This window comes from Scyliorhinus torazame, chromosome 1 (assembly GCF_047496885.1).
Source record: "Scyliorhinus torazame isolate Kashiwa2021f chromosome 1, sScyTor2.1, whole genome shotgun sequence".
Taxonomy (NCBI): Eukaryota; Metazoa; Chordata; class Chondrichthyes; order Carcharhiniformes; family Scyliorhinidae; genus Scyliorhinus; species Scyliorhinus torazame.
The window spans coordinates 32,767,305-32,779,619 of NC_092707.1; the positions used below are offsets into that span (position 1 = coordinate 32,767,305).

At 43.5% G+C, this 12,315-nt stretch overlaps 1 protein-coding gene across 3 annotated transcripts in view; it reads left to right on the forward strand.

The window, feature by feature from the left end:
* The window catches only part of LOC140395490 (sodium- and chloride-dependent GABA transporter 1-like), a 159,673-nt gene that overhangs the window by 85,125 nt on the left and 62,233 nt on the right, over nt 1-12,315 (forward strand). For 2 of the 3 annotated variants that reach the window (XM_072483423.1, XM_072483505.1), the window contains one exon: nt 5,045-5,248. The exons of the other annotated variant lie outside the window; for it this stretch is intronic. In XM_072483423.1, the coding sequence (XP_072339524.1) occupies nt 5,233-5,248 (16 nt within the window). In that variant the 5' untranslated portion in view covers nt 5,045-5,232. The remainder of the gene's footprint in view (nt 1-5,044; nt 5,249-12,315) is intronic. 3 annotated transcript variants of the gene reach the window in all.

Sequence of the window (12,315 nt, forward strand, 5' to 3'; positions counted from 1 at the left end):
TATGAAGCACACTCCTCCAGGGTCTTGCATACTTTCAAAATCAGGGAAAGAATCGCTTCCTGGAGCGTCAGTACCTTCAGGTAACAGACCTGCCTCAAATGAATGACAATACATACGAATTAATGCATCTATTAACAGTTCCTTAAATTCTCTCTAAAACTGACAGCCAAAACCATCTGACCCGGAGGCCTTGCCCAGTTGGAGCTCCCTGAGGGCCATTGTCACTTCTCTTTTAGAAATAGGAGCATTAAGGACCAATTGTTGATTCCCCAAAGCCATAGGAAGCTCGAGGTAAGAGAAGAAGTGCTCCATACGTGTCCATACATCTCCAGACTTGTATAGCTCAGCATAAAAATCCCTAAATGCCCTATTAATATCCTCGGTTTTAATTAGTCTATACCCCAAGAACATGCACAGAGGGGATAGCCCTAAAATCAGTTCTCTTAATCAAAAAAGCCAAGTGCTTATTCCCAAACTCGTACAATTTTTGCGTTGCAAACTTTTGTCTCCTATCGGCCTACTGAGTCAGCAAGGAATCCAGCGCCACTCAACAACTGCCCATTAGGACTCCTATATTCTTCCGCTTTGGTCAATCTAACCTCAAACTGGTGTTGGCTTTCTATGACTTTTGTTGACTGTACAAGAAATAACTAACCCCCCAGCATAAGCCGGGCAGGTGTCCCACAAAGTGGAGGGGGCCACATCAGAAAGGGAATTGACTGAGACTTTTTCCCAGGGTAGAGGGGTCAATTACTAGGGGGCATAGGTTTAAGGTGCGAGGGGCAAGGTTTAGAGGAGATGTACAAGGCAAGTTTTTTTACACAAGAGGGTAGTGGGTGCCTGGAACTCGCTACCGGAGGAGGTGGTGGAAGCGGGGACGATAGTGACGTTTGAGGGACGTCTTGACAAATACATGAATAGGATGGGAATAGAGGGATACGGACCCCGGAAATGGAGACGATTTCAGTTTAGACAGGCAGCATGGTCGACGCGGGCTTGGAAAGCCGAAGGGCCTGTTCCTGTGCTGTACTTCTCTTTGTTCTTTGTTCTAAAAAGGATAAAACTCCTTGAAGTACCTGGTGGTGGAGGTAGAGGCCCTAAACTCTTTTAAAAGGTACCTGGATCTGCACCTTTAAGTGCTCTAAGCCACAGGGCTGTGGACCGGGTGCAGGAAGGTGGGATGAGAAACGGCACCCAGGTGGCTTTGGGCTGGCAGAGACCAGATTGGCCAAATGGGCTCCTTCTGTGATGTAACTTTTCTGTGATTCTATTTAATCTGCTAACCAATAAACATCATATACCACCTTATAGGCTTGCCACAGTGAATGGCCAATTGTAATTTTCTATGCTGCCTGATTCTTATTGCTGCATATTTTCACATTGACACACCTTGTGTTAACATTTTGATTATAAAAATGATTTTGTAGCTGGATCAATTATAGAGTTATTCCAGTTGTGACTTTGGGCATCTCTCTAGACATAAGCATGTAAAGTAGACTGATACGCAGGACAATACTGAAGAACTTGTTGCATTGATAAATAATGCCATTCCTTAGCTGAGATGTTGAAGATAGAATTCTGTCTGCATGTTCAGATGGCTTTTAATACTTCAAAAGATGGAAAAAGCTGGATTCTGGAGTGCTGAAATCTAATCAAATTTTTTTTAAAGCTTCAGTTAATCTATTGTAAGCATAAACATACAGAAATTTTTTGCAAATTATATATTTAATAGCCAAGAGAGACGTGTTCAAGCAGACCCCAGGCTCCCGAGGTGGCTACAGTTTCTTAAGTATTCTTTTTACTAGAGCCCCTGTAACTTACAAAAACATCTCTAAAACTTTTGAGGTAATTTTCCGACCCAATCTCTCCATTTACTAAAAGGTACTCTTCAATTTCCACCTATTGTAACCTCTACTCTGTTTTCCTCCCCCTCCTTCCACATTATTTACCATAATTGTTCTTGAGGGTCTTAACTTGCTTTACAGTATTAGCATAGTTTAGTTCTCTGCAACCCATACCACAAAGTTAAACTGGGATTGCAGCATTCACAGGTCAGTTAAACCCACCATGTTGGACTTCAAACTTCTCAAATTTCTAATTGTTTTCCAGAAAATTAGCGAGTTTTATAAAGCTGTTATTTTCATTTTCAATTCAAATTTTATTCTATTTTTGGTATATTCTTTATCACTGGAAGTCTTGCAAAAGATTCAAGACAACCAGGCTGTACGTTTATGAGCATTGCCTTGTTGCTGATCCTACCACACAGTGCCATGCTGAATCATCAGAAACCAGATTTAATGGCAATCTAGATGTGTCTGTCACTAATATGAGCCATGCCTGATGACCCATCACTGTACAGGACTTCATCCAGCCAAATGACATTATTGAGACAACCATCCAGCACGGAGTTGGATGTTACCCAACTGTGCCAGAGATTACTGTTACATTGACCCAGACAAAGGTCGTATAGAACCGATGAGTTCAGTTTTGATTGCCACGAAGGACAGAAACTTGATGTTTAAGGTGCTTGTTTGTTGAGTGGAAGGAAGAATGAATGTTGAGTCTGATTTTTAAAAGAACCAAGGTACACAGATAAGTATAACAGGAAACTTGATTATCTGTTGTGAACTGTGGAATATCCTGTTAAGATAGTGGCAGTTTTAAATTGAATTTTAAAAATTAATGGGGCTTATATAGGATTTTATGTTTGAGATGGTCATGCTGGTTATGTACTGTTTAAGTGCGTCAAACTGTGTTGAGGCTTATACCCTGCGCAGCTTTTTTTGAAATGGAAAATTCACGTAATCATGCTTCCTGTTCCTTCCAAAATCTCAAATCTGCAGATGGTGCTGCTTTTATGCTTTGTTATATAACCTTGTAATCTTTTCAGTTTGTTGGTAACGTAACTCGGGACCACTGATGAATACTTGCAACCCTTCCCAACACAAACATACACAATGGACAAAACCTTCCCGCTGTTCACGGCAATGGGATCTTCTGGTCCCATGATGGCGCACCCTGACGTGGGTTTCCTGGTGGCATGGGGTGGATTCAGTGGAAGATACCATTAACAGCAGAGGGACCAAAAGATCCCACCACCGGCTAAAGGCAGGCTGCCACGAAATGCACCGTGGGGAGGCCAGGGAATCTCTCCCAAAAACTTTAGCAGCTAGCATTCTCACATTGAGCAGAGGATTCTGATGGGGGGGAATTCAGGTTTAAAATGGCTAATATCTATTTCTGACTTTCTATTTTATTCTCTTCCTTTATTCCATTCCCTCCTTGTTATAAGTGATCCTGGGGTGTGGTGCTCATTCATGTGGCACTTCAGAGGCATAACAAAAGACTCTGAACCAAAGCATTTAAAAATGACAACCAGAAGGTTGGTCAAACGGGTGACTTTTAAGGAATTGGAGGTGGAGTTCAGCAAGTGAATTGTCATTTCAAATTGAGGCTGGACAGCCAAAAATGCCATAGCCAGTGGGAAGGGTGTCTGCTTCTTAGTTTTAACTGGACACAGATTGACAGCTGGTGAGATCCTCAAACATCAGGATCTCTGGTCGTGGGCCAATTAAGAAATGCATAGGGCAGCACGGTGGCGCAGTGGTAGCACTGCAGTCTCACGGCGCCGAGGTCCCAGGTTTGATCCCGGCTCTGGGTCACTGTCCGTGTGTAGTTTGCACATTCTCTCCATGTTTGCATGGGTTTCGCCCCCACAACCCAAAGATGTGCAGGGTAGGTGGATTGGCCATGCTAAATTGCCCCTTAATTGGAAAAAATGAATTGGGTACTCTAAATTTAAAAAACAAAATTAAAAATAATTAAGAAATGCATTTCTGCTGCAACCCTCACTTAAAGAAGCGGGTTACAAAATACAATAAAAAGTAACATTGTGAATGTTACTGATGGGTGTGATGGGAAATTGAAAGGTGAGGCACCAATTAAAAATTAAAATAAAAAATCCCAAGGCACTTCTGAGACATAACAAAAGACTGAGGTATGCGTGTGTGCGTGCGTGCGTGTATCAGCCAGCCTAACCTGCTACAAATAGGCATCTATCCCAATCCTACATATTTACGTAGGTTTCAGCTGATCGATATCAAATACTTGAAATATTGTGAGCAAATCAATTGTTGCTTCGTATTGTTGCTAAACCGAGAGCTGAATGATTTCCATTGCTATTTGACCTCTAGCTATCATAATTACATTCCAATTTACTCTTTAAATCTACAATCATGTGTGTGCATTTATAACTGAAGTCGCAGAAAATGCTGTAGCTATTTCTTGTGGCTGTGTTCAATCCTATGGGAAGCGGAGTATAGGGGATCCATTTAGCTAGCTAGTGCACAGGAAACATCAACTTGTATTATATAGTGCCTTTTAATATAATAAAACATCCCTAGGAGCATTGGAAAACAAAATATACATTCACTGTTGAGGTATTGTATTTTTTTTGGTCTGCCATTATGCCATTTGTGTGGCATGCATTTCCAAAGGCAAATCTTTCCTTTGGTTATTTTGTTTAAAAGTTTCCCATTACGGCCACTGTATCGCATTTGAGAACATACAATTTTCCATGAGGTACTGCAATAATCCTTACTGAATGTAGAGAAGAAACTGCACAAAAGCAGTTCCTACCAGGGAATGACATGGTCTCATTTGTGAACTTGTTTCTGAAGGATTGATTTTATTATTAACCAGACTTGTTTGTTTTCATGTCTTTTAACTGAAACATTCAGTAACAGTACAAAGTCACTCGCTCTCCGTAAAAGGTGCTCAGGATCATTATACAAGCTGTGGTGTGCTCAGTAATCAAATTATATCCACCAATTTGCTTTGGATGCGAGTGCTATTCTGAAACTTGAGCATGTGTTTTCATTTGGCTTTACTCTTTAAACTTCCTGCGGTCTCTTTAATATTTAAGTTTGCTTTCCTGTTTTAAATGTTATTGCTAGATTTTGTGACTTCCATTACAGCTTGATGATTTTTTTTTTCTTTTTTTTTTCTTTTTTCCCCCCCCCCCCTTTTAATGCCACCATTACAGCTGCCTCATTTTATCAGGGCGGGCCCGCAACACATTGTGCAAGGAAACTGGCTACAAGATTCACCTGGACCTGGATTGTTACATCAGCAGCTAATGGCGTTCTTACTGAAAAATACTGCTTTTTCAATTATTGAATTCTGATACTGCTGTGTATCTGCAATAGTCACCTCGCTGTCTGCATTGACTGCATGTATCTCATTCAGGGTAGGCTATTTTACATCTGTCTCCTGTCATCAACTCTACATTCCTGTGCAATGAAGCACAGAGTGTTGCCTCTGAATGCAGACAGCAAGGTTGCAATTGCAATTATTGGATTACAAATCTGTGCACATTCTAGTTAATTTTTTTTTGCCTTTGTGGAAATGCAAGTTTAAGTTAGCAGTTGTACTAAGTCCATTCCCTGATGCTGACTGTAACAGCACCTTTTGTATTGAATAGTGTCTTTGTCAGGCCTCGGGGATTGGGTTCTTATTTAAGCTGTTTATTTTATTGAAAAATATTTTTGCTTCTCATCTATTATTCCTGAGAACTAAAGGAGCCTAGGTTAGACGCGAGTCTTTATGCTACCATTTGGTAAATTTGAAGGCTACATATTTAAGTATGTTATACATTTAACCGGCATAAAGCAACAAACTGGTAATTGCGCCATGCCCTGTTTTGATTGGAAAGATGAAATTACCAACTGTTGTAGCTTACTTCTTAGAAATATTTTACCAGGCAGAATGAGAGAAGCAGGAACTATTTTTTTCTGAATTTTGTTCCATTTGATGCTTGACCCTTTGAGTTCTGAGTGGCATTCTCAATTTCAAAATGTGCAGTTTCTGTCTACTTTCGGCACGTTTAACTTTGTAGGTTTCTCCACTATTTCACATTAATTGACCCAACAACAAGAGGGGAAAGCAATAGGTAGAATCTTAAAGGTATCCTACAATACCCAGATATGCCATCTGTGATCACAAATAACTGCTTGCTGAGCAATGTAAAAACAAATTGATTATTCAAAGGTTATTTCGGGCATGGCTCCAAAGTGGAAGGGAGAGGGGGAGAATATAAATTAATAATAAAGAAGGCTTAATATTTTTAGTCGGTGTTCAAACCAACAGACTGAGTCACTACGAGAGAGATGATATGCTTGATGTTTGTTTTTAAACTTGATTGACGCAGTACGAGAGGGCAGTCTGAAGTTTGGAGTAAGAGTAAGGAGTGTTAAAATAGCAGGCTATAGGCAGATCAGAATCCTGTTTGAGCAGAGTTAGGAAAAGTGATCACCAAACTTAGTTAGCTGCCCTAACATAGAGAAGATAACACATTCAATACCATATATAACATCATATAGTTTGGAGAAGGTGCATATAGCTCACTGCCTAATGTGGAAAGTGACCAAGTGAGGGAAGAACCACATGGAAAAGTGTTGTTGATTCAACATTGTTACAGGGAAAAGGACCTCAGAAAGCACAGCTGATAGTGAATGAAGGGATCTAATGAAGAAGTGTCATAGAAACTGCAGCCAGGAGAAGACATGTTGGACTTGGTGCTGGGGTAACATTGGCGCAAATTACATGAGGCAGATACAAAGACTACTAGGATGGAATCTGAGACCAGGAACCCTGTTAGAGAAAGAGTAACGGTCAGGGTGGTGGTCAGATGTATTCCTCCATCGCAGATGAGGGGAAAACTCCAGTAGAGATGAAAAAGACCTATAGATGCTCTGCGGTATACGTACGCCTGAGCAGATAAAAATGGGAGAAAATAAATTTGTCTTTGATCACTTTGCCTTTATTCCTGCAGGCAGGTCCAGAGATGAAACCCTGACGATGAGAAACGTGTGGAAATATGTATAATTAGTGAGCTTCTCTAGTTTAGAGCAATGTCAGTAGATGTCACCTTCTAGATCCCTGGGAAGCTATGCTGTTTCAGATTTGGATCTATTGCAAACCCACGAAAACATTTTTTTTTTTTTTTAATGCACCTTGAATGCTTCTCCGAAAGCACCACTCTACCATTCATAATCAGTGAACGCTGTAATTAAGATCCAACTTTTAAAACCTTGGCAGATAAATGCTACTAAGCTGTAGGAAACGCAGCAGAATCATTTGGTATCTTCTTTTATTCTTAGTACAATTCCATCTCCTTTCCTGAGTTTATCCCTTGCTGCTGGATGTTGGGACAGTGGTGTTCTATTGGGTAGAAAGAAGTTCCTGACCGTTGACTCAGGAACCTGTGTAGCCTTCTAGATTCAGGACACAATTAATCGGGGAAACTATCCGTTAATTACGGCCCTCCTTCAGCTGTTAATCAGCATCCTGTGTTTCAGGATGGATGATGTCAAGTGACACACTCTGCTCACCACCTGCAATCCAGAACAAAAGTCCACAAATAACTCGTTTGGGAGCTCTTGCTTGCTGATAATTGTGCCCTTGTATCCCACGCAGAAGAGGACTACTCTATCACCGTTGACCATTTCTCAAGGATCTCTGACATTTTGCCTCATTATCAGTCTGAAGATGGAAATGTTATACCAGCCTGCTCCTGGAAAATCGTGTATGGCATCTAATATTAGCATAATCAATTGGCCTCTGCAAACTGGAGCAGATAGGTTTACCTAGCTAGGAACTGCTAGGTTCATGTGATGTGCTCATTGATTAGGTGAACCAGAGATAGTTTAAAGCCAAAAATGCTTTTGAAGGCTGAGGTTTGTAATAAGTCCACCTAGGCCAAGCTTTATTCAAACTCTAGTTTATTTGGACAACGAAAATAACTGCAGATGTGGCATGCAATGCTCGCTTCCCAGCCCGGGGACCATTGGGAATGCTGATCTGGGTCTGGGCTGCAGGTGTTAAGCCTACCCTGAAAAATTCCTATTGGGCGAGCCTCCGCCCGCTCAACAGGGGAACCCATATTCCACGAACCCTATGGGGAGATCCCCCCCTTGGCGTCATAACAAGATTACTAAATAAAATGGGCATTAAATTGAGAACCGAACCCACGGTTTAACGTCCTTGTATGTGTATAATAGCTGGATCACTTTCCATTGCCATGAGAAAACTCTAAATGCCTAGTTTGCCCCAGAACGATCATGAAAATGCGACTGTGACAATAGATTGCAGGTACCGAGATCAGCAGAACAAAGTATGTCAGGCATGGAGAGAATGATAAATAAAATCAAAACTAAGGTGGCTGATCACCTTGTTTGATTAACTAATACTAAACCATCCATGAAGGTGGGTTGAATCTTGTTAAAATGCTGTTGCAAGATTGCCTAAATACCAAAGCAAAGAAAATATGGTATCTCAATTACAACATGGAGTAATGCTTGCGAAAGGGGAAATATGGCAAAAGAAGATTCACAATGGCATTTAAAAAAGGTTGAACAAGTCCTACCCAGTTAACCAAAGGAAAACATAAAAGGGCATTGAAAATATCAGTCTTTTGGTCAATCTAGCATCTTGTATTCGATGTAGACTTTCCAGTCATGCGAACGTACAGGCTGTATTGAATTAGAGATGAATCATCCACTGTCATCAATAACTTTGGACAAACCATCAACACCCCTCTATTCAACACCACTTGGACAAAGAGCCGAGGGTGGCAAATGCACATAATATAATCTAGGGATACTGGGAGGGCTGTGGACACATTCAGTGTCAGACACAGAGAGTGGCTTGGGCGTAACCACTAACTGAACTGGCTGAATCCTAAAGGACATGGCTGCCTGACCGTATGCAGTGAGAAAACCACAAAGGAATAACCTACCTGAAATCTTCCTCACCATCTGCCTCTTGCAGATGCACCTGTACATGGCAACATTGGTAAGAGTGACCACTACATATTCTTCATGGAAATCCAATCTTGTTTTTGCACATTGGATACCTTCCAGCGTATCATGTGGCATTACCACTGTGCCAAGTAGGACACATTAAGAACTGATTTAGCAGTTCAATATTTGGACATAGAAACATATGACCTGGCCTATCTCTCATTCCTCCTTCACCATGAAGCCAAATTCTAAAGCTAGTTCAAGGAGGAATGCAGAAGAGCAGCTCCAGGTGTTCCTGCAAATGAGGTGCCACCTGGAGGGACTACAACACCGAACTTCATTTGTGCAAAACAACAAAAGCAGCATATCCTGGACAAAACGACAGCTGACAGATCAGGTCACAGCTCTACCACCCCGCCCATGTCCAGTCGTGAATGGTGAACAATCAAGCAATTAATGGGAGTATAGGAGACTGCACGAACATCCTCCGTTTAATAAGGATACGGGGAGTCCATACCGAATGAAATATGAACAAAGTTTTATTTCTACAAACGATATATACACCACCTGGTAGACCTCCACTGGGTTCCTGCTTGGTCGGTGCCTTTTGGCCAACCTTGTATACACCTGGGTAATTGACATACCCCACCCCTACTGGGGGAGCTCGAACTCCACAAGGAGCATGGGAAAGGCGCGAGCATTCCCACCCTGTACGTCCAGTGTGGGATATATTCCTTCCTCTGCCCCCGCCCCCCAAAAAAAAGTCTGAAGAACCCCTCAACGAGCAATGAGGCTAAGAAAGAGGAGCAGGCAGAGGATGTCGGAGTCACTTCAGCTCTGGTAAGTCAGCATGGAGCTGATGCGCCGGAACAGTTGGCGTATATCTCACCGGTGAACGCCATCCGCGACATAAACGACATGGCAGACGATCATCAGGAGACAGCTGAACTACAGAGTCGGCATCTGAGACCTTAAGGTCTGCGTCTCCATTTCAGAATCTGAAGACACATTGGGCATGTTGGCGCCGAGAGGCTGGAGGCATCACAGTAGGCTGGTTCAGCAATGGAGCAGGAGGATCCAGGACAGGCTTCTTGCGAGGCACTTCACGAGGTAGCAACCTCCATAAGCGAATGTGATCCAGGTGTCATTTCATTAATAGTCCCGGTACCCAAATTTGGTAAGAGACTGGTCCCGTTTGACATACGACAATCCCAGAGAGCCAGTGAGCATCGCGGTTGAAGTTACGACCAAATACCATGTCGTCGGGTGCAAAGTGTCAAAGAGGTCGGTGTCGAACTGCACAACGCACTTGCAAATCTTGGCTACGGAGCACCTTTGCACCAATGTCTGGCAGAATCAAACTCAGTCGTGTATGAAGCCTACGACCCATTAACATCTAAGCAGGAGCTACCCCAGTTGAAAAAATGAAATGAAAATCGCTTATTGTCACAAGTAGGCTTCAAATGAAGTTACTGTGTAAAGCCCCTAGTCGCCACATTCCGGCGTCTGTTCGGGGACGCTGGTACGGGAATTGAACCGTGCTGCTGGCCTGCCTGGGTCTGCTTTAAAAGTCAGCTATTTAGCCCTGTGCTAAACCAGCCCGTTACTTCGTGTGGCGTGGTCCTGTAAAATTCTTCCCAGTCTTGTGTCCATTGAGCCAGATATCTGCTTCTTGAGCCCCCCGTTTAACCATCTGCATGGCTCTCTCTGCCAAACCATTTGATGCCGGATGGCACAGGGTGGTGTGGACATGGTGAATCCTGTTGCTCAAAAGCGGCAAAAGCTTCACTCATGAACGAGGCTTCGTTATCGGTCACGTGTACCTCCGAATCCAGTGGGTGGAAAGAGAAAACACACAATCACTTAATCCGCCGTAGGAGGGTTCGAGGATTCGATCTGCAAGGGAAGACGGCTCGAGCATCAGCATGTGCGATCTGGGTCCTTGGGTGTTGCTCGAAGAGTATTTGTAAGCAGCCCCCCAAAAATGGCAGTCATAGATGTATTGAGGAAACCGCTTTGCACCAAATTCAACCGCCAGTCCTTTTCGATCTGGGCGTATTTTCTTTCTGTCACAGCCAGCGTCCGGGAGGCAAAAGCGATCGGACGGTCACAGCCACTCCCATCCAATGGGACAGAGCTGCTCCAACGCCATATGGTGAAGCATCACAGTGACTTACAAGGGTTTTGAAGAGTCAAAACATGTCACCACCCCTGAAGAGGACAACTGCTGCTTCACTTTGTTAAACGCTATACCCTGGGCCTTGCCCCAAGCCCAAGGCTGGTGCTTCTTCATAGACTCATAGAATTTACTGTTCAGAAGGGGGCCATTTCGCCTATTGAGACTGCACCAGCTCTTGGAAAGAACAGCCTACTTAAGCCCACGCCTCCACCCTATATCCCAGTAACCCCACCTAACCTTTTGGACACTAAAGGGCAATTTAGCATAGCCAATCCACCTAACCTCCACATCTTTGGATTGTGGGAGGAAACTGGAGCACCCAGAGAAAACCCATGCAGACACTGGGAGGAAGTGCAGACTCCACACAGACAGTCACCCAAGGCCAGAATTGAACCCGAGTCCCTGGGGCCTGGACGGTAGCCAAATTCGGAATAAAGCACCCATTATAATTTACTAGTGCAAGAATAGAGTGAAGTTACGTGGCATCCTGCGGAGCAGGGGCCAATTTTGATTGCCCGTACCTTCTCAGCGACTGGGTCCTGGCCATCTCTCACCACCTGATGGCCCAAATATACCACTTCTTTCACGTGATACATGCACTTTGTGCGGCACAGGCGGACCCCATATTTGAAAACCGTTTCACCACCGCCTCGAGGTTCTGCATATGTTCTTGGTTTGTGGCCCCTGTGACTAACACGTTGTCCAAGTAAATCACAACGTGCAGGAATCCACGCAGGATGTTCTCCATGATGCACTGGAAGACTGCGCACACCGGTAGGAGACTCTGAACGGAAGCTGGGTGCACTCCTAGAGTCTTTTGTGCATATTAATAGTGATGTTCTTCCGTGAGGATTCATCGAGCTCCAGCTACAGATGAGCATTGCTCATGTCCAATTTCATGAATGTATAGCCACCGGCCAATGTTGAATAGAAATTCTCAATGCAAGATTAAGGATAACGGTCTAACCTTTGAAGCTGTTTTCACCTTCAATTTATAGTCGCCGCAGAGGCAGACTGTCATATCCAGCTTCATGATGGGGACCCTCGGCACCCCACAATCAGCGAAGCTCATAGGCCGAATAATGCCCAAACTTTCCAAACACCCAAGTTCAGTCTGACTATAGCGTAGGGAACTGGGCAGGCACGAAGGTATCGGGGCTGAGCTTTCGGGTCCATCTGGGTTTTAGCCGTGGCCTCTTTAATGGTACCTACACCAGGCTGGAAAGCCTCTGGAAATTTGCACCGTACTGTACACAAACTGCCAGACTACATTTGGACGGTATGTTGCCAATCCAACTGTAGGTGGTGTAGCCAATCATGGCCCAACATGCTCGG